General features: G+C 42.6%; 1 protein-coding gene across 1 annotated transcript in view; it reads right to left on the bottom strand.

The window, feature by feature from the left end:
- ADAMTS2 (ADAM metallopeptidase with thrombospondin type 1 motif, 2) overlaps positions 1-23,536 on the bottom strand; it is a 189,665-nt gene that overhangs the window by 15,156 nt on the left and 150,973 nt on the right. Inside the window, 8 exon segments of the mRNA XM_009892620.1 lie at positions 251-384; positions 4,554-4,729; positions 6,173-6,318; positions 13,128-13,241; positions 14,711-14,843; positions 16,750-16,893; positions 18,553-18,658; positions 19,563-19,719. Of these exon segments, the coding sequence (XP_009890922.1) occupies positions 251-384; positions 4,554-4,729; positions 6,173-6,318; positions 13,128-13,241; positions 14,711-14,843; positions 16,750-16,893; positions 18,553-18,658; positions 19,563-19,719 (1,110 nt within the window).

A 23,536-nucleotide genomic window follows, 5' to 3' on the forward strand; every position in this document is an offset into this window, starting at 1 on the left:
AGTTCATTTTAAAATGCTGCATTAAATATTACTTGTGTAGGTAGGCGCTGTTGGAATTGAGTCACATGTAATGTGATGGCAACTGTGAATATCACACATAATATTGTGACAATAATTCTAATGAAATCTCCTTATTGCCCAAAGCGTTATTATACTTACTCAAATAGTCATTCTTGGAGAGAAACACTCGAGCTGCCATTTTAAGCGTTTTCACAATACTAAGCTCCGAAACAAGCCATCAAAAGCTTACCAAGCAGTCTCCCCGCACACAGATGCTGTAAGCATCTTTGTAGGAGCAGCGGGTCCCATCGTGTACCATCCGTTTCATGTACACCACATCCCCTGTTTCCTTTGACTCGCAATACAGGTGGCACCTTTCCTTAGCTGAAAAATAAAATAACCCAAATTGTGCATGTTCAGCTCTAACAGTAGTTGCTGACTTCGTGAACAGCACTTTCAATAGTGTTAGCAATCTCTTCTTCCTTGCATACATCACAGAACACAATACGGTACTCCATAAATCATCGATGCTTATCCCCTTTCAAAGGCTACGTGATAGTTTGGAAACTGCTGAATCATAAAGCAGCCATGTGTCATCATTAGCAGACAGCCTTAAAAAGAACAGATCATTTCCTTTGATCGGCGGGGCCTCTATTTGTCAGATGATGCAATCTGGCCGAGTTTTCCACAGTCTGCTACGTGACTACCTGTGAGAGATGCGGGTTTCTGCATCTGTTTCTCCTGCACTGCACTTAAATCTGAAAAATGCAAAAGTAATTTTGCCATTAAAAGCAGCTGTTTGACACTGAGTGAATCTGGCATGCAAAACATCTTCAGAGGCAGCTGGGCCATACCGTTTCCACCTAAACATGATGTTAATTCTCCCTCATTGTTGTACTTGTATTTATGACAGTTTAAATCATTAAACAAGATGGGATGTCAAAGACATTCAGAAATATTTTTTTTTCTTGCTAACACATGCACAAACAGCCGGACAAGTGCACCTCTTCCTCCTAACCTGTTCCAAAGAGCTAAGAACAAAAAGTAAAGCTGAAATGACGAGTCAGTGGCCGAGTAAAGTTGAATTCTGCCAGTGTATTTCATTTTACCTATCGCTCTTGCTGTCCCTAGCCTCCTAATAGGATACACTATGCTTTCCTTGGCAGTGAAGAGCAGATGGCCTTTCTGTTAGACGAAACAAATAAAGATTCTGCTATTTTAACGTGATTAAAAGTTGGGACACTTTTCCCACCATTTAAAACAATAATGACCTTTCTGTTATAGCGGTTCAATTAAAATAAATCTTCACAGGCCCTTTGCGTTCTTCCCCTGTACAGTTCCATGGCCTCTGCCCTCTTTTCATAAAGTCCTTGTTATTGCTGTTGATGTGCTCACGGCCACTGGGTATTGGTACATCGGAGACCTTTGTTACTGCTCCTGAACAACGCAGAGATGTCACGCTAGAAATGTAGGGTCTACACTATTAAAACAGGTACTTTACTTTTTTTGGGTGCAGATTCTTAATAGGGTACTATTAAGATCATAATAATCACGGACCTAATGTATTTGCATATATTAGAAACATTAAACTATGCACATACATAGACATGTACACACACCCTGGGTATGCACCCACACCCACCCCACGCATACCATACATTCACTGTACGCGATTAAATGAGCGTATCAGGAGGTCTGACCGGGTGCCAACAGCTCTGCACAGGGCTTTATTTTAGAGAGGGTTCTCTTCCCATTGCTCCATGGGAACCGTAAATGTGCAAGCGCCGTTAAATTGGACCCTGTTAATTGCAAAGAATTATCTTCTTTCTATTCACTGGTGTTGGGCACAGTAGAGATGCAGGAGCGTGGACACGACCATGTGCCTGTCCGTTCCCTGCTCCCCATGCGTTTCCTTCTCATTTAACTGAGGCTGGGAGCTAATAGCCAATGTCACTCTATGCTGCCCTGATAGATGGATGGAACAGGGGTACATGAGCCCAGCAGCGGCTGGGAGATGAGATGCTCTGGGTGTTTGGAGCCGGAGAGAGCCCATGGCACGACACGGCACTGGGGTGCTCAAAACCCACAGCTGAACTCAGAAAGGCTCGAATAAAGCAAACGTAAGCAGTGACTTTGAAATAAGGAGAGTTTAGATAAACTAGAACTTTCCACCCTGAAAAAGTGACAGTTTAGATTAAAAAAATAGAGTTACAGAATCGTAACCGTGGGTGCCGTACCGCAGCTCGGCAGCTTTTCTCTGGCCGCAGGATGAGATGCTGCTCCCTGTCCCCATCGCATACACAATGTGTCAGACACGTCCAGCTGAGCTGCGTGTCAGGCATAAGGATTTATGCCACTTTGAGCCATGACTGCATTATCTGCACAAAGTATGTTACTGATACCCCTTATCTTTACAAAAGGGTGTTTTACACACATTGGAGTTCAAGCATAAGCCACCCTCTGGCCTTGTTTTCACACAAAGGCTGTTCCCCCTAATAACCCTGCACGGGTAAATGTCACGGTCGCAAAGGGGGCTGCAGTGATACCACAGCTATACAGGAAACCAGAGGTGCCCAGCGATCAGTGCTCAGACGTCAGTGAGCTGGTGTCTGACCCAGAAGCCATTGAATTTAATAGAAAAACTTCTGATTCATTTCAGTGGTCTTTGCAGCAGACTGCTCCGAAGGCTAAAGCAGAAGCAGAGGTCCTGCAGGCCACAGCGTTCCTCCCCTCTCCCTGTGCCAGCAAAGCTATTTCATGAAATTAAGCTGTGAGGCTGTGTCTGCCCCTCTGAAAATCCCAGATTGCACAAGATGACATGAAAAGAATGAGGGAACCCTGAGAACTGTTTGGGAAGAAAGTCAGGCAAATTAATTACACGGAATTTGCTATTAACTTCTGGCAGAGTATCCTCTCACTGGAATGCAAAATGATTCACCCAAAGTGACCCTTCCCTCCCCGAGATGGGTGCCTGGCCGAGGACAGCTCGGGTGCCCAGTACCTGTCCTTTGCCGGCCAACCCTGCCCTGAAGCACTCATTCAAACGAAGCGACCAGGTTTAAAAACGGGGAGCAGCCCACACTCCTTGTCAAACAAGTTAAGAATCACTGCCCTCCGCCTTTTTGTTTGTTAAAAACTCTTCTCGGCATGTTTTCAACGTACCGTGGCAATAGCACGGCAACAGCATGCACGGCCCAAATCAACCACCTGCACCCTCATTGACAGTTAAGCAGAGGCGTTAACAGTAAAAGGAACATTTTTGTGCAAAGAGGCAACCTCTGTGGAGACGCTGGAACACGCGACTGACCATGCTGGTCCAGACCCAGCACCCATCCAACCCAACACCTGCCTCCGACAGTGCCAGCAGTGTTTGCAGGAAGATGTAAGAACAAACCTGGTACTTTTCTCAGAATATTCCCCAAGTTCCTCGTAAACCGCAGCTTGGGAACTTCCTAAGTCATGGCTGGAGCTCAGTGTTTAATAGGTCTTAATGGATTATAGAACTTTCAAGAATTTCTCTAAATCACTTTTAAAACCTTCTGGCATCTGCAACTTCCTGTAGCAACGAATTCCAGTTTAATTATATGCTGTGTAGAAAAGTCCTTCCTCTTACTTGTTTTAAATCTGCCACCTGATTTGATGTTCCCAGGCTTGTGTTATGAGAAACGGTGAATAACCATTCCGTGTTCATTCTCTTCATGCCACTCACAATTCTGTAACTTTATCTTTTTAATCTAAATCATCCCTTTTTCAGGGTGAAAAGTTCTAGTTTATCTAAACTCTCCTTATTCTGAAGTCACTGCTTATGTTCGCTTTATTCGAGCCCTTCTGAGTTCAACTGTGGGATTTTTAGCAATGGGGGCAGCAGTGAGATGGGCACAACCTGAGCTACATTGGCGGAGTGTTTAAAATGCAGAGGCATCATGCAGGTATTCTGAGGCAGATCAGAATCCCTCTCTCCATCCCTCTCTCCAGTCACTGAAATGACGTTTTCCAAAAGCTATCCCCAACTCCCACACCTTTCTCTTCAGACACAACCTTGTGTACAGACCCATACACACCATTTTTTATCCCCGTATCAATTATTGGCATTTATCAATGCCAAACTTCATAGCCACATTCAGTCACTTAGTGTCACAAGGTCCTTCTGCAGCTCTCCCTGTGGGCCTTCTTATTTTAATTAGCCTGAGTAATTTCGTTACCTCGTTTGCTCCCTTTCCCAGCTCACCGCTACGCGTGCTCAGCGGCACCCGTACTCCCAGCGCCCATCCTCGTGGGACGCACACCCCCATGCAAGACCATTCCCTTTTATCTCACGATAACTCAGTTTAAGAGCAGTTATTGGGGAACAGGGTCCAAAGATTTTGAAAATCCGAGTACATTAGATGAATCGGATCACTCATACGCTGATACTCACCTGTTTCTCCAAATAACTCGCAACAGATTTTTGAGGCGTGATTTCCCCAGAAACAGTTTTACCCCTCCTTATATAATTTTTAGTCACGTTTGCAACTGATTTTACTTTTCATAGGAAAATGAAAATCTTTTCTCACCATCGACATGTTCATAGGGGAGCCAGTGGTGTTTCGTGTTCTGGTACTCGAAGTAAGGATCCCACTGCCGGCACTGCTCCTCTCTGAAATCTTCCAAGTCCTTAGGACAGTCCTGAGTGTTGCACAGCTGGAACTCGTAGCTCGGCCCCACGCACGTGCGGCCTCCGTTGGCCGGACTGTGGGGAGGAGAGAAAACCATGGTGGGTTTTGCCATGAATGCCTGAATCAAGCATCTATCAAATCCTTTGAGGAGTCATTTAATCCCCAGTCACATCAGCGGGCATTTGACGAAGCCAGCCATGTATTTCTGGTACGGAAAATATGTATTTCCTTTAAAAATCTGCTGTTGCTATTCAGCTCTTAAAAAGCAATTTCTGCAAGTAGAGCCTCAAACCACTTGATAAAGGCAAGAAAAGCCATTTTCTTGCCCGGGAAGGGCAAACACAAGCAGATGGAGCAGCTCATTCGCATTCAGCCCCTAAGCCAGCAGCAAATGCAGAAAGGGAGCCCAGCTCCGGCTGCGTCCCCCCGGCAGACGTTCATCAGCTCACTGTCGGGTCTGGCAGCACAGAGCTCAGGAGTCATAGCTGGGTTTGCATCCTCTTACAGCAACACAGAAAACATTTTCAGTAGTACGTTAGGCCCTTCCTATGTGAAAATAAATTCTACAACTGAAACTGTGGCTACAGTTATAAAGGTCACTTTCATGTTGCCAATGTAATAAAGGCTGAAATGAGAACTGGTAAATTCTTTCTTAACAGAACAATTTCCACCAGAAGATGCTGCTTCATAAAACTTGAGGGTTTTTTCTTAATCAATGATAAGACAATTTTTAACACTAGTCAAGTTCAACCACTTTGTCAGCAAAAACTGAGAAAATCAATGTTAAAAATATTCTGTCTGGTAAAATCGTTTAATTCTGACATTTGTTTCAGTTCTTGCTGTTGGATGTCAAGGATCTTGACATTTTATGATATCACAATAAGATAGCAATAATTATACATTTCATATCATTTGTACATACCAATCTATATTAAATATATTATACTCTCACTGTTACTGAAATTAAGTCATTCTACGTTATCTAGATGAGCCATATATAAGTTATTGAAGCAAAGCAATTCAGTATTACTAAAACTAACTATGGGGAAGGTTGTGATCTCTGGAGCTTTGATCCAACTTGGAATGAAAATAGTTTGCAAATATTTTAAGACCTTCTTGAAAAACCAAAAAAAAAGATGGATTAAACAAAATATTGAAAAAGGTATATGAATTTAAAAAATCCAGGAAATCCCTGCCATTATTTCATACTCACATATTAAAATAAGACATAAATAAGGCCCTAAACTTTTATTTATGCTTGATGCAATAACGCAATAGCACTTTCAAGATCCTTGTAACTGCATAACCAGCTTAATGGATGGATACACTGAGAAATAAAGATGATTCATGACTTGCTAAGGGCCAAAAGTAGAATTCCTGACAACATATACAATAGGTCAGATTTAACAAGCGCCACTCAACATCTTCTACTGCGTTACTACACTAGTAATTTAGCAAGGATTCCCTCCATTTGTTTGCTCCACGTCAGAAAAACACTCGGGTGTCTGTATACTTACTGGGGATTGTCACACTGCCGTGTCCTGTATTTCACCCCGGTGCCACAGGTGCGAGAACAAGAGCCAAACTTACTCCATGCCCCCCAGTGTCCATCCTGCTTCAGGATGTCTGGTGTCAGCCAGATGCAGTGACCTTTAAAGCAATGCTAAAAGACAAAAATCAGATGTCAAAATGATTAGATGATGAAATCACATCATATGAGAAGTTGTGGTACAACAGATTTAATTTTAGGCACAAATACTGGATTTTTTTTTAACCAGGAGAAAGTAGTGAAGTTCACTGCCGTCAGATCGTGCCCACGATCCCAAACTCACACAGATTTTATGAACTTGCAGGCATTAAATATGCACATATGTGCTTGCAGGATTCAAGCCTACCAAGTTCACAGCATTACAAGCCTTCATCACATGTCTGCAGCATAACTAAGATAGATTCATTTAAGGGAAGTAGCAAAGTCCCAAATCCTGGGGGCTAAAGGTGAAACTCTGCCTCCGTCCCTGCGCGGAGCCACGTCAGGCAGTGCTGCCAGGAGCTCCCACCGCAGCACTCCTTCCCAGCAGCTCCTAACTCGGCATACATGTTCCTGCAATAAATGCGCTCAACAAAGTGGCATGAAATTAAAACCAGCTCACATTTTAGACATTATTGCTATTAAATAAAGAACTCTTGCAGTCTCCCTGGAGATCTCATGGCAAAACTGACCAACGCACCAGAGAGCAGCCCTGGACAGTCCCACTTCTGCGCAATTAATCATGCCCTACTCAGCTTCCTCTTTTCTTTTACCTGATTTTTACTAAAGTCGTTCCACAGAGATTGAAACACACAATTTGCTATGTTCACCAAACCTATAAAGTATTGACACATTTTTTAAAGAGCCTCCATAGCTTCAGTACTGATACTCCTGACTTCTCTCGTTAAAGAAACCCACCGATGTCTTTCCACCAATTCCTTCAGTCCCTGATCAGGGAATTTTTACTTAGCTGAAGTCAGGACAAATTCTTCTCAAGGATCCCAGATTCTGGCCCTTCCCGGTACTAATTCTGCTTCCATAAAAGTCTACTAATGAAGTGCGGGTGCTGGAAAATATTTCCAGCTCAACAAACGACTTTGCGTTAGACTGTCGCAGTTTGTCTGCGTTAACGGTTACTGTCGGGATAAGAGCTCTGGCTCAGCCGCACAGATGGCTATAACAACAAGTGCAATCAGTCACTTACTTTCCTTAACATTCAAGTCAACAACAACATTTTACACAGCTAACAAGCCCTGGAACGCAGGAATTTGGCAGGCGGCACAAGCCGAGCATATGGCTAACTGCATGCTGCCAGCAAAAACAAAATCAGAAGATGTATAACAGGAGAGAGTTCTTAAGCATAGAGCGATTAGTGGTCTGGAAGACAAATTTAAAAGTGATGGCTAATCATTAATAATGCTGAATTTAAAGAGAGAATCATTAGTAAAATGGTGACAAGGCACAGCTTACTGATTTGCTAATCTCCTCAATGACTGGCTCTTTATTCATGTAATTTATTTTGGTGCTGATTTGGTTGGACAAGGAGTAGAAAAGAGAGCAGAAATTATGTTTCAGCTATTTGTTCTTTCTCATAGCTTCAAATATTCAAAGTCAAAACCTATGAAATAGATGAGTTACCACAAAGCCAATTATACCAATCCTGCTCCAGAGCTGTAATGGGCAGATTTTTCTTAGCTGTTTGACAGAACAAGAGATAATTCAGCAAAGCATGACAGAAAAGCAAAATGCTAATATGTCCTTTGCTTTCTTCGGTTTTGAAGCTCAGCGCTGTACCCTTCAGGGACTGTTTACTTATGGCTTTAGAGAGGTTTGTCTGAAAGAACAGTTGGAGTCGTCGGGCCCTGGGTGGCAATGGGACCATTCAGAGACGCAGGGGAAGCTGGCAGCGCATCAGCTTGTCAATACAAATTTCAGCTGGGTTTGGAAACAGAGGAGATGGGACAGCTCCTGATCTGTTCTTGCTCAAAAATCCTTCTATCAGGGTTCTGCATCCCTCAGGTGTAAGCGCCACAGCAATCACTGAATCCGTTTCAAGAGCCTCGTAGCGTGTGTTCATTATGCAATGATCCAGGATGCAGTACTTGGACTCCACGGAGGAGAGGGAGAGACATGTGATGTTCTGTTTTCCCAATCTCTTTTCCCTGCTTTAGCCAGGAACAGGGGGATGTGGGTTTGCAACAACCACTAATAAAGCAACTATTTGACACTGTGACTGGTCCCTGAACTGGAAGGCAAACATGGAGAAGTGTTATTGACTTTGCTGCGTAAAGGAAAGAGCAGCACTGATTTTTACTGGGGAAGCTGGTCATACGCCGACTGCCGGGAAGCTGAGGCAGAGCTATTAGGAGACAAGCATTTGTGTAAAATGAGTCATTCCCAGCTCTGCCTTTTTGTTTGTGGATTAAAAGAAAGGAGCCTACATAAACCAAAATGACTCACAACCAAGTGTTACGCTGTGCAGCCCCATGCAAGAAAACGCGTGAGAAGGTAAAACCAGAGACGGAACAATCTCCAGCGTAGTGAAGGAAGCTAGAGCCAACCCTCCCAATTGCTACTACATTAACTACATAATGAGGTGGAAAAGAGCCAGTTTCAACCACTATTCCCTTCATGAACAGGGGGGTCCATTTAAAGACTGAAGCATACTAAAGCAATATTTTAATTATTATTTTTTTTTAATGAGACGAAAAAAAAACTCTGGGTAAATGCGAATTGCTTGCTTAGTGGAAGACAAGATGACTTCTTGCAGTCTTGCCTATTTTTCTGGCAAACAGGACAGTCCAAAACAAGTGCAATTTCCAGGAGAGGAAGCTTAAATCTCTTGCAGTAAAACATTCCACTGCTGTTTTCAGCAGTTCTTTGAAACAACTGCTGTGGACGCCAAAAAAAAGAGGCAGTGTGTTCCTGTGGGCTTAGCGCATCTGCAAGTTAATTTTTCAAGGAAAGACTTGCAGATCTTCTGTGGGTATCTCTACTTATTTTATATCAGGGCTAGTGGCCCTCAGCTCTCCCCGCTCTCCTCAGGAGAGGGTTACTTACTTATTTGTATTTCCCATCACAGGCAGCCTGGCCCGCTCTGCTCCATCTGTTTGAGAATAATTAGTTGCAAGGGATAAACTGAAAGCTCTAATACTAAAGTCTACCCCGAGCCAGTAAAAGTTTCTTCAGTGGAGAATCAAGTATTCTCACTGTTTCTGTGGTGACTAACACAGCATACACTTACCCATCTGTCTCCCGTCTCCGAGAGAAGCTGAGGTCAGCTTTCTCAGTGGGAAATTATCTGGATTGCTTTGAGTACACATTAGTGTTTTCAGAAACCTTTTTTCTCAGTCCATTTTTCTTCTCAATAATATCTATTTATTTCAATATTTAATCATTCCCTTCCTTTCCTGACAGACTGAAAAATCATTCCAAGTTTGACTCAGATCATCTCGTTAGTACGGCGGAAGCAAAGAGAAGACCTGCTAGGTTTGTGCTGGGGCCCGGGCACATCAGCCAAACCCAAGAGCAACCTCAGCTCGGCTGCCAGGGCAGGTACCAGGCTCTTCCCTCTCTCCAAGAAGAGGAAGAAAGGAGGCTCAGGTGGTGCAAACCTTTGCGGTAGTCACTGCAGCAAGCAGATGGACTCGAGCACGCAATCTCCTTGCATGAATGACTTTGGGTTTTATTTCTATCCTGCGGAGAGCAGTTAGCTACTTCAGCCAATATAAATGTCTCCCCAGAAGAGTAATAGTTTAAAAAAACGGAACAAAAACTGATGATATATTTCTGAAGGTTGCCTGGCTTCAGAAGCCTGAGGCTAAGGGTGGAGCTGACAGAATTGAACAGTAAATAAACTATCAGCTGAAAGCATGTATTTTGTAACCCACGGAATGCCACGCAGAGTTAAGCTTTGCACAGTTGTGCCTCATCTGCATGGTTTACTATAGCAATTTATGGAGTGTCTTTGACTTCACATTAAGACTCTAGCCCTCCATGTGCTTAACTTTACACGCCGGAGGTATTTCATGCAAGTTAATGTGACCATTCAGACACAGAAGCAATTCCAATCGAAGCTTCACAAAATTGACAGAATCTTCCCTCTTGCTATTGAAAACTCAATCTAGTTTAAAAAAAATCAGGCTGGGAGTGATATAAAATATTCTATTTCCTTTAGGATTCTATAAAAATAGTAGTCTTCTCTGGCTGGGAAGCTCCAAGAGAATATTTTATTTTTCTGTCCCTAAACCCAGCAAATGATTAGCTTGCTGCCAATTAACATAATGGTTGTTCAACGTCTCCATTTGCACAAGGAGACTTATTAAAAAGTTTCTGAAATGGCAGAACCTCACTCTTTTGGCAACTCACTTCAAATAAGTGCATGCACAGAAGAGCTTACATACATTTACATATATTTACTTAAATATACATCTATATGTCTGCATACATGCATACATCCACACATATAGGCAGCATTAGAAAGTCTAATCTTCCTCCTATTTCTAAGGGTCAGTGCCTCGGTCCCAGACACAGCCTACGTGTGCAGAGACACGGCCCCGTATCAGCGAGCGCGCTGAAAACGTGCTCAGGGTCTCGTGTCTCCCATAGGTGTTCTCGCCCCTTGCCCATCCGTCAGTCATGAAGGAGGCAGCTGGAGAGGATTCTCCTCAATAGCATCTGCTCAGTTTGGGAAAGCGAAGAGACCCGTTATCAGTTATCTGAACACCAGGCTTAGGTGAGAACATCTACACACCATACGCCGTGTTAGTCTCCCGAACATCGCTTTCATTTCTGGCACTCGGTCCCCTCAGCTGCTGCAAAGCCAGGATGTTTCTTTGACACATCAGCAGTGTTGTGATTGGTTTGAGCTTAAAATAGGCCCTGGGAATTAGTGGTATGAAATCACGAAAACTGCAAGTCTCTAAAGTGGGAAACAAATGGATCTTTTTCAATCAACATCTTTAATTGCTTATGTTTCTGTTCTTTCCTTTTCTGGCGTTATTCCAAAGAAAATAGTGGATCAAGTTTGAAGTTATTTTCCTCTTCCTCATGTGCTGATGAGGTATCATGGGAGATGTATCTTAAAGGAAGCTGCCACACTGCAACCGAGTCCCAGCTTTGGGCAATAGATGCATTTTACAGTCCTTTCAGGTAAGAGTCTCTGGTATTGTCCAAATCGATGAAGAGAGTGAGCAGGGAAAGGCCAAATCAAAGGCAGGGATGAAAAGGAAAGAAACAGATGGAAAAGGACTGATCTGATGTGCCTGTATTAAAAACACCAACAACTAATAAATACACTGGTCAAATGCTGAGCTCAGATATACAAAGTCAGTTGTATAACCTTCATAACTCATGCTATTTTTTTAAAAAAAGTGTTTAGCTCAGACTGCTGAGCCTTATCTAACAAAATGGTTTTCATTTTATATCATTTTCTCAGGCTCTCCTGGAAGGCTGCAATAAGTTTATTTATCAAAAAACTGGGACAGCTCCTCTGGGAATAAAACAGTCATAGTCCTATCATCTACTGAAACTTCAGAATGTGCACATACTCTCTTGCACCTCCGCTGAACTAAAAAGCCTGGCTGTCTGCACAGTTTGCTGAAGCCTTGGATCCCAAGTTCCAGTCCAGAGAAAATTTTTACAGCTGAGTTGCATAATATCCTGACAAACTGTTTATAATGGAAGCACTGACAGATCCTTAACTGTATGGTTACAAGTTCTTTTTTTCTTCTCATTTCTGTTCAAATACTAAATATGAATGAATGGCTCAGGGAAGAGGGTGATGCAACAAAATGGAATATAACTGTATTTTTCTGGGGCTTTCATGAATATTTTTAATACAAAAATCAAGATATAGAAAAGTGAATCCAAAGAAATCATCTACAATTTTGGATTGTAATTTAAAAATAGATATATTTTTAAACAAGAAACAAAGCTGTTATAAGAGGAATAATCTAAAGAAGAGAAAACCAGAAGGGAGTGGTTTATGTAGAGCATGACTTGTTCGGGAATTAATTTAGCATTACATTATGTTTTCATAAAAAAGACATTTAAAACCATAACAGCAGCTGCTAATACGGTTCATTTATCGCATAAATGATGTCACCCATTGGGTTTTACACAACATCTTTCCAAGTAGCGACACCTTCCTCTCCCCCTCATTCACTGCATCCAAAGCCCAGGGAAGCCAGACTTTTTCAGTAGACTTCAAAGGACTTGGAGTTCAGATCCACTATGAGCACAGCGTGAGATCTGCAGAAGGATAACTGAGACCTGGAGCAGGTCCAGCATGGCGGACGAGGGGTCGGAGCCGTCTGAGCCCTTGCCACCTCGCAACTTCCCCCTACAGTCCCTCATGCCTCCCTTGAATCCCATCCAGCCAGCAAATCCACCTCCTCAAATCTGCCCTTTGCTCCTCACAGTCGCTCTCTGCCGTCATATTTGCTCTCTCTAGCCAGCACTCGACTCCCACATCCATCCTTTCCCACGGGGCAGCCACAGCGGCCTTGGCTTGGCTGTCACCTCCAGGACCTCACTGCTCTCTGCACCCCCAGTGCCAGCGAGGCCACTCAGCATCACTACAACCTCACTGAGACAAACACACACCCCCGGACCTCATAGAAGTCACGGGCGAGTGGAAATTTCCCCAGTTTTGACTCTGTCACAAAGACTTGCCAAGAAGTACATGCAGATACTTCCATGACTTGCACGAGTGTGGGGTTCGACAGTCACAGAGCTGCCATGCAGGACACACCAGCCCTGGCCCCTGCCGCCTCCCCTCACACTGCTCAACAGCCTTACTTCCATTCAAGAGTTTGCTCCACATCTTAGTGGATTCCAAGTACTCCGGATAGGTTCTTCTCTTGTTGCCCTTGATTTGAAAGGGAACATCCCCAACTGCACACAAACACATGTGAACACGTACACGCAGCACCCGCTCTCACCTTTCCTGGTGCACACATGGTCCCGTCCAGCGGAGGCCCTTTCTTTGTTTTGCAGAAATAGGGGTTCTCGGGGTGGCTACACCACAGCTGCTTGCAGGGATCAAACGTACGGAACTGAAACATAAGGAAAAATCAGAGTGGACGACGCTTCGAGAGTGCTGCCACTGGAAACTGCAATGGAAGCTGCAGCACGGTGGGGTTTTTCCTCCCCTAGCTGTAAAATGCCGGCTGTTGTCACTGATTCCTGAGGAACACTGCGGCGTCTGTGGATTGAGCATATCTGAGCTTTCATGCAAAATCACCAGTGACTCTGACGTGAGATCCCACCCGCGTTCAACGGAATAAGGTTGGGTGAAAATAGTTTTATACCAGTGACCAAAGGCAGAGTGGGCAAGGGGGAAACCAGTTCCCCCAGATGGTAAGACACACACTGCCTTTTGTTACAACTTCTCCAAATGGTGCTGCTTCATTTGGCAAACAAAACAAAAAATCCTTGAGTACTCGTGGGAGACGGAAATGAGCTGCTCAGACTGTAGCTCAGCTGTAGCAATCACCTCCTCAGGAGGATGGAAATTTGAGCTCAGGCCCCCAATCCAATGAACAAATCAGCATTTTACCTACAATGCCAGAGCTTGTATAGGAGAGGATGAGAAGCACACACCACACAATATGCTTGAATGTTATGTCTGGACATGCTTTTGGCTATTCTGAACAAACTAGAATAGAAAGCCTCTATCTCCCAGGCTCTGGAGAAGAGACTGTCTTTGGCTTGGACATTCTTCCAAGGCAGCATCAGTGGGAATTGCGTCAAGACATAATACTACAGCTGATGCTTTAAAGGTTCTCATCCATTATCTAGAGACACCACTCGGCACACATATTCCTGCAGATGGGAATCAAAGCAGAAATGTTATGTGCTAGCAGCTGCCACACCAGCTGAAAACATCTCTTTCCATTTAATATTTTGTCCTACTTGAGGAGCTGGAGGTGGGAGGCACAGCCCTGCTGCAGAAGACTCTGCTTTCTGAGGCCAGTCCACTGAGAATTGCACGAATCTTGCCTTGCTTTAAATTTAGACTTTGCCTTTTGTTTTCCTGGTACAAGAGTGCCAAACATGCCATCAAGAGTCCTTGTGAGTTGCTCTGCTCGCTGCCACCGTTATTTTCTCATGCTAGGCATCAAAATGCATCACACTTTCCATAAAATTGGATCATAAAAGCATACTGCCCCGTGTTAGCACTACAAGATGTGCCACCAAATCCATCTCCTTCACATCTGGGTGGGAGTTTTGTAGCAAAATAGCTCCCAGCAATAAGAGGCTCAATAATGAAGCAAGTTTGTTTGCTTGAAGTCTACAGCTGTTTATGAAACTACGGAATAATTATTTCTGTAACTGTCGTTTAAAAAAATAAGACAGAGATACTTAAAATAACATATTTGTCAACATTCAGTTGTTATTCCTTGCTTACAGCTAAGTGTCACAACATCTTTCCTTCCTCTACTCTGTCCCTATTAAGGACATTTCAGAGACACTTACAACACTCCTAGATGAGAAATAGCAGAAGCCAAACTTAAGTACTCACAGCTGTGCACATCATGTAGCCCAAACCAAAATCAAAACGACACTGCTCATTCATGGAGTAGTGAATTCCTGGCAGCTGTGGAAGGGAAGGCCAGTCGTGTTCGAAGGGATCATCACGCAGACAATCATAGGAACTGCAACAGGCAAAAATTACAGTAACAGATGGGGCTGTGAGACTTGCACAGTGTTTGCGGTTTCAGTGCCTTTTTGTTCCAAACAAAACAGAGCCTACGATTCCTCAGACGCTGGTCGTGAAGAGCAGCTAATATTGCAATTACGCACACATTAACTTTATCAAGTTGAATCCACATTTAATGGATTCTCTATATATTTCTTCTGAAGCCCTTCCATTGTAATTTCCATTTAGCTCGCAGGTAAATTCCTATCAGTCTCCAGGCTCCCTATGTCAGAAGAATCAAAGGAAGAATCCACATGAGACCAAGAAGAAAAGAAAGTTTAATTAATTTTCCATTTGTGGAATTTCTCGCTGCCTGCAACTGTCTTTCAAGTGAAGTTCTAGAAGCAGAAGCCATCCAAGATTACCACTAAGCTTGCAGTTTGCCTGTGTCCTTGCTGAGAAGCAGCAACTCATTTACAAGCATGTGTACTTCCCTGCCTGCACTAAACACTCGGGTTTGTTCTCTCTCTGTTTCTACCAATAGCTCTCAGCTCCATCCATAATTTGTACAGTCTCCTTTCTGTCTGATGAACATGGGAGTTTCTCCTCTTGCCCTGAATCATGAGGACAGCCTGCAACATTGCTGACTAAGTCACGTGGAGAACAGCGGACTGATGCTAATATCACTGAATGGTTAACGTGGTATCGTCATCGGTTAATTCACGAGACCAACATGACCAACAGTATCTCTGAAATGTCTCCGGGTTATTTAACAGACATGAGGACACCGTACATGAGTCTATTCTGGCAATCGTTCAGGTTGCCTTGAAGATACCAAGAGCTGAAAGCAGAATTTTGAGGTTAGACTTACTTCAAAGCAAACCATCGTTCTGCTTTGTTATAAGATATTTAAAAATAGCTGCATTTAAAAGGATGTAAAGCAGCCCTCTAGGCCAGATGATTTTTATTTAATGGCTAAAGCCCTAAAGGATCTTGCTAATTGAAACAATCATGCTTCCCTCACAGTATTTTTATTCCGTATTCTCATACCTAAGATAATAAAAATATTGACAAAAAGACTGTCTCATGTTTACTTCATGTATTTTGCTGCATTCTTTCCTACTCATTTTTCAGTTTTTGCTAGGTATCCTAGAAGTTTCCCCATGTTTTTCTGTACAGCTTGCACATAACAAAAAGAGGAAGATTCTTTCTATAAGGAGCAAAAATATGGTCATAAACATCAACATTTGGCAGGGAACTCCAGCGTGGGTCTAGTGCCCAAAGTGTGAGGTTCAAAGGGAAGGAAAGGGACATGGATGAAGCTGTTTAAACAGCTTTGGCATACAGGGTACTTGAAGGAAAATTGAAGAATTAATTCTAGAACCACAGCCTTTTTTTCGATATCTATTAAAGTCAAGGAAAGCCCTGAGCACTTAAAAGGGCAGAATTTCCTCTTAAGGCAGCACCATCTTATCGCTGACAGCTATCATAAGCAACAAACGGCCCTTGAAGCCAAATTTGGTATCTGTAAGATAGACACCACGCTGCTGGGTAGCACAGGCACTTCTGCAGCTAGAGGATACATTAGGGAGGAAGGAAAGTTAGCAATGAGATTAGAAGTAGTGTCTTCTCATAACCCCTGAGAGGACAGCATATACTATCAGTGTCCAGAAAACAGATAGACGTAAATTAAATGAACTGAGAACAATTTGAAACGAACTGAAATCAAACTAATTGAGAACTTGGTTTATTATTTGCAATTGATGGGAAAGCATCTCGTTCCCAACAGGATGGGGAGGACTCTTTGTTTTATTCAATCCCATTTGAGTAACTACCAAAAGAAGAAAGAACACATGCCAGATGCAGAATTGTTCTTACATGCTTCCTAACCAAAGGAGAGAGGCTGCTTAACAGCTACTCACTGGAGATATCGATTCAGCTCTTGCTGGCTGCAACGAGACCAGTGGAAGCGATGAAACGCGGCTTGCACGAGGGGGGCCATGATGCTTCCCAGGCGGACTTCGTCCCCACATCTGTTCCCTTGGCCATCGTGCTCCATGCCTAAACTGCCCCGCAGAGGAGAGAGCCAGCACAGTTACATCGCAGGTGAACTCTGAGTGCCCAGGCGCTTCCACATCACCAGTAGCTGCTGGCACCAAGGTTCCTAAGTCCCATGACCCTCGTCCACATGAGCAAAGTCGTAAGAAATAAGACAGGGTGAGACTGAAGCTAAAGAGCCAGTCTGTAGTAGCTCCCACATAGAAGCACTGACCCTCAAGAGTACTTTCATGTGATGAGCTTAATCCACTTTCAAAATAGACTAAAAATGCTTTCTTTGGGCTTCTGTGCACATCCACTTTTGTGAATAACTACGGCTAAATGAATCCATTTCTGGATTAAGGATCTAGTCCCCCCCCTGCTCCAGGAGTATTAACAGAAATTTATTCATACTCCAATCTGGAGCTATTCAGGAGTTTATCTAACTTTTAAAAAATCACATCTTAGCTTAATTTGAAGTAATTTGCAATTGCAGACAAGTCCTTTGCATGGAAAAGAAAGAAGCCATACTGCAAGCTAGTTTAGACTAGCTGCTGCTATTGCCCAGTAGCAATCCCACACTGTTTAAATGTGAAAAAGCCTGGAAAGCATTGGGTGCTTCCTAGAAAATTACCCCAAGTTACAGATATTTTAAAATTTCTTTTTGGCTTTATTATGACTATATTTTCTCCTTCCCTTTGTTAATATCTTATATTGCATTTTTTAATGATCACTGTTTGACTAATATGGGTGATATCTGTCCATAATTTAAATGAAATTAACAGATGGGGGTTGAATGCGATTTAAGGAATTACAAACATTCTTCAGTGGTATCTCTTTCAAGGCTCACTGTGTACTTTTTAATCATAATTCAAAAATTCTGCAAAAATTCTTCAAAATCATCTGGGTATCAATTTCTATGTCCCTGTCTAATTAAGACACGTTTACAGCGAGATTCAATAAACTTGGGCAATTTTTTTCATTAAAGTCCTTAATAATTTCTGATACAACAAAGAGAAAAGGGCCTGCAGGTTTTCTTAGGGAAAACAGAATAGATTGAAACTGTTCACAAAAAGCCTTCTGGGAACTGTTCTACCAAAGAGAAAATGGGAATCAGGAGGTGTTCTCTGAGAACAGGGAAACCAAAATGCTCTGGGAGAAATCAAAGCTCTGAGAACTGCTGCCTGGTCATTGGTTCTAATCACATCATTAAGTAAAATGATTGCATTTTTTTATGAAATATATATAGAACAGTTGTAACCTCAGTGCTTGGCACTTTGTTTCAATACACTATTGTATCCTTTACCAGCAGTAACATATAGAGACTATGTGCTTATTTAATATGGATTGTTTTCAAGAATCATGTATTCCACTGACTCAATTAATTCATATTTCATCATTATAAGTACTTTACATTTCCACCAGGAGACTATAATACATCATTCAATCTCCTCTCACAGCAGCCCTGGAAGGTATTTTGGTATTAGTTCCCTTTTCCATTTGAAAATACTAAAATATAAAGCTTACTGAAGATCATAAAGAAAGCCTTGAGAGAGCTGAGACCTGAAGCCAGGGCTAACCCTGAATATTGTTTCTTAACAGAAATTGCATCTTTCCCATGTCATTGGTATTCATCAGTACCAAAGACATTACAAGGTAGGACACAGGATGTCCACAGTTCTACTCACACATGTCCAGTTTCGTGAGCCACCACAAATGCAGATGAAAAACCATCTTCATGGTTGAGAGTGCAGCTTCGAACAGGGTGACACATTCCAGTGACTGGAGCGTAGCCTGTGAGAAATACCACGTGTTCCAGAAAGTGAACAAGCATGGAAAGTCAATGTGGTGAGGAGCTCTAGGACAAACATCTGTCTTCTGTTCCGACACAAATATAGTACACGAGGTCCTCTCAAGAGACCTCTGCCCCCCAAGCATGTAATAATGTGCTCCCTCATCTATGAAACAGATGAAACCAGCCTGTTGAACAAATTGAAACTATATTCCTGGGTCACCAAGAAAACTGTTGTCACCTCTAGGAGCATCATGCCATTGCCTTCTCCAAGTGCACGAGGCAACAGGGGAAAAGGCCACCGCATGCTGCTGTGTTACAGCTCACGAGGAGCTCGGTGCAGTTCCAGCCCCCGGGGAACACATGAGCAAAGCCCCAGCCCTGTGCTGACAACCCTGATCTGGCCAACCCGAAAGGAACGGGAACGCTCTGAGATTTATCCCCTCCAGTGAACAAACCTCATCTCACAGGAGGCAGAGCCCTGAAAAAAGGAAAAAGTGGACAGCACTTGGCCCTGCTGTTCCAGACCTCTCCGTAACAATATTTCTTGGCAATCCTGCTGGAACACGGCAACAGCTTTGGAGGCTTTTTAAACATACAATCTACTCTTTAATCTTTGGGTATTTTTCAGGACTGTTTATATAGGGATCCCATTTGCTTGGCTTCACTAAGAGCAAAGAAATGATCCAATAAATTATTCCACCAGTAAGAAAGGATAAAATAATAAGTTAAACAGTTACAACTGAAAATGGTCATGTGCAGAGCTCCTGGGGAAAGAAAATGTTGACCAAAACTAAGCGAAAGAGACACAATTAAACTTTGCCTAACTAGCCTTGCTAAGCGATAAACACAAATGCTGCTCAGAAGCCTTGACGTTTACAGAATAAAACCTGATGAACATCTTACCTTGCATGCCAGATGGACCAAAATCCTGCCTTGTGAGAAAGATAGCATGGTCGTGATATTCTGCATGCCCAGTGTCAGGTTTCTGTTGCAAGTAGGCCCAGCGACACACGTTTTCCAGACTTTGCGAAGGGTTCCCGATCTCTATCAGACTCATAGACTGCATATGCACAGGTAAAAAAGACACCAATAGTTATTCATTAAAAGCTTCACATTTTTGTTCCCAACTTGTTCAGGCACTTGAACAAGCATTCCTGTCCATCAAAAATCTGTTCTTAATATAGAGACAATTACACTTCAGAAACAAATTTTACTGGATCAAGAAACTAAGAAAATAGCTAAAGTTCGCAGTTAGATTAAATGAGGTTTCTGCATTTAATGAGGTCTAAGATATAGCAAAAGAAAAATAACAAGATATAACAGAAGAAAAATAAAAATATGAGTATTATAATGACAAAATGGATACTGTATTGTGCACTATGTGTTATTATTTCTCTGCCACCCTGGCACCAGCTTGCAGCATCACTTCCAGTCTGGATCTAGAGTTTCTGACAGAGCTCGTGCCCCTGGTGGAACCGCAGTGGCTGTTGGCCAGTGGAGACTAACCCGGCATGGGGAAGGGAAATGCCTAATGGCCAAGGGAAGCAACTGGCAACAACGGCAGACGGCCAGCACCCAGCTCTGGTTCATCAGACACTTTTGGCAAGAAACTTAGCTGTTTGGGCTATCAGACCCTTGAACACTACTGGATGTTTTAAGTATGTAAAACTAAGTGTACTTCTTTCAGCTCTGTTCTTTCAGAAATGGACTTTCCCAATTACTATCTTTTAAAGTGCATTTTCTTTATCCCACTCCATATCTGAAGATTGTTCAGAAGGGAGCACACGTAACTTCCCACTGCAGTACGCCATTCTCCCTACAAAGCTCACGTTACATGGGTGGTGTACCGACACAGTTTAGCTGACCCAAATGAGCTAACGTGTGTTAGATGCAGTGCAAAGGGTAATTCTCTTAAACAAGAAAGACAAAGTATTTTAAAATCCAACTACTACATTTGCCTTTTTTCGAAACAGTGCTTTCTTAAGAATTCCCAGCTAATTCTACTTAATACTATGCCTTGCTAAGACTTAGGAAACCTTATTGTATGTGGGATGCTATAAAATGTATGACTAATTGACCCATCCCAGGCCTTCCAGGATTTGTAAGAACTACATATGTGAACCCTGGCTTTTCATTTGCAGAAACTATATTACCATGACAACACTGTAATCATAACACAAACCACTACAATTTAGATGCTATACTGTACTGTGAGCATTTGTCATTCCAAAATACTTAACGTAGAGCAAAACCTAGCCTGGGCCAAAAATAAGAGAGAAGTACATAGTTTGTGTTTAAATACAGATGTATTTGACGTGTCCTCTAATTGAGTGCATGATGGAATACACAGAGTATTGACTACATGAAAAGAAAATCCTCAAAGGGTTGTGGAAGAACAACTGGAATTGATAAAAGAAAAGTCTGCCAAACTGAGGTCCGATTTTGGCAAAACTAGGATATTACAATTCTGCAAATGTTCAGAAAAACAAATTAATAAACCAAATAGAGGCACAGTTTGGATTCTGATACCACTGTGGAATGAAAAAGTTGTAATATAATCCCACGCTGGAGCATACTGCTTCCAGCCATAATTCCCTTGGAAACTGAACTAATAACCGTATTTAAATGGTGGGACAGTTGTGGTGCCTTTATTACATCTTCGTATATTTATAAGAACAGACTTAAACAAACTTTAAGTGACTATTACAGGGTAAAATCTTGGCTCTTCAAGCAAAAATACTGTTCGGTTAAACAAGGTTTGACCATTATTGAGGTCTTTAGTAAGATCGATCAGTGGTAAAACAAAAACAAACAAGCCAACAAAAAAACTATTTACATCTTCTCTGCCTTGTTCTTGTTTCTCCAAAGCTTCACAAGACAAATCAATCCCCTCAAAGAGCTCAGCAAGAAATCTTACTGGCAGATCCAAAAAGCGAAGAACGTTGTAAAATGAAGTTGAAAAATCTCAAGTCGTGTATCATTTGCTAATAGTTCTTTGTATCACAATGACCTCCTTCTGTACTTTCTACCAATAGAAATCATCACGTTTTATAAGCTGCATCGATCAGAAAGCAAACAAAAAATACACGTTATCAACATTTGCTTTATTTAAGGGTATCTGAATATTTGCAAAGAAATCTCTGCACAATCAGCAAACAAGCACAGAGTACGAAAAAGGCACTAATTTCCAAATAACCACTATTTTATAGATTTCCACTGTCATGTCACCTCTTTCCTGTCCCCTAAACTGAAACCTTTGCAGTGGACCCCAGCACAAGAGCAAAAGACTAGTCTCCAAATAAACTAACCCAGCGGCTTGCAGCACTTCTGTGATGAACGTCAAGTCTGCCAGAGACCAGATCAGCCTGCTGCAGCGTACCCTGCAGCTCCCACCGTTTGGGCACTGCATCGGCATCCGGCACGAGTTGACAACTGTCTTCATTGTATACTGAAGTCAACTCTGAGAGCAAAACCACTGGTTCAGTCCCAGAGCATCTCAACGCTTATTTATCAAAACAGTGATTTTAAGAGTTTGTGTTCAAGCAAACAAAAGGTGAATCAACTGGTTAACGTGAAGCATTGTGGGGTTTTTTTGCATCCAACACACTGGGGAAAATTAAGAAAATCCCTTTGGCATTAGAAGGGAAACTAAGAACACACAAGTTTATAAAACATGGTTCAACCGATGGCCCTATTTCTTTGCCAACGACACAATTTTACATCAAAAATGTGGCACATGTAAAATTGAGCCTTACTGCTCTTTAAGTTGGGAAACGAGGCATTCAGTAGGAAAGCAATTACTTAAGTGTCCATGTGCTACAGATACAAATAGCAAGTCGAGGTCCTGTGTCGATGAGGAGGACTGCCAAAGAGTAAGAGGAAAATCTCAGTCTACCTGCTGAGTACTCAAAATCCACTGAGTCCTCAAATCACCTGGCCACTAATTCCTTGTCTTTCTTCACTGTAATGTAGCAGCCTGAAAAGAGAAAACCCACTTGATCCCTAGCAAATTTGAATTCCCACCTGAATTCCCACTTTCTGCAATTTGTCAGAGACTTCCACATCAGAAAGGCTCCAACAGTACTAAGAGCGAATACTGCATGGCCAGGGAACCGCCGACCTGGGGTCTAAGTCAGTCCCACTGTGCTTACAAAACTGCACTGGTTCAGACCAAAAAAACCCACATAAACCACGATCCTCTCCTGACAGTAGGCAATGGGATGCCCAGGGAAGGGAATTAGAGGAGTGCAAGTATAGCATGGCGTTTGCCTCCAAATAACTTCCAAGGCTCCAGTTGTCTTTGGATCAGAGATTTCCTGAGCCAGATGTGTCTTTACATTGCATTTTTATTCACTTTTTCAGCTGCCTCACCTTTCAAGATAAATGCTGCTGTTCTGCAAGGAAGGAGCTTAGGAAATCATGGGACCAGGCACAGCTTGTTACTAGACAGGGCAGATGTAATATGTTTTGGAAGGATGTTGTCCAAAAAATTATTCTTGCAGAATTATCAGATAACACTTGACAATATTTTCTGTTGGAAGTCAAGGGGGAGCTTTCATCAGACTCAGAAAAGCCCAGCCCCTTATTAAATGGATGAAGCGAAAGGAGAAAGAGGAACAGAGATTAACTGTGTACTGTAATAAGGGCTCTAAGTAAAGGTAAAATCCTTCTTTGTCAGACTGCAAACAGAGAAATTTTGGGGCTAGCAGGCTGTGTATGGAGAAGAGGTATAGGTGTTACTGCTGGCCAGCAAAGGGCCTACACTGCCAGGAACACGCAGGTCCTGCAGCTGGCTGGGAGCTCAGACCTGGCTGGGAAGGACCTCTTTCCAAACAGGACAGCAGGCCTGGGAAGAGCATTACTCAGCTGATCAGCAG

The sequence above is a fragment of the Charadrius vociferus genome, unplaced genomic scaffold (genome assembly GCF_000708025.1).
Source record: "Charadrius vociferus isolate BGI_N301 unplaced genomic scaffold, ASM70802v2 scaffold529, whole genome shotgun sequence".
Lineage (NCBI taxonomy): Eukaryota > Metazoa > Chordata > Aves > Charadriiformes > Charadriidae > Charadrius > Charadrius vociferus.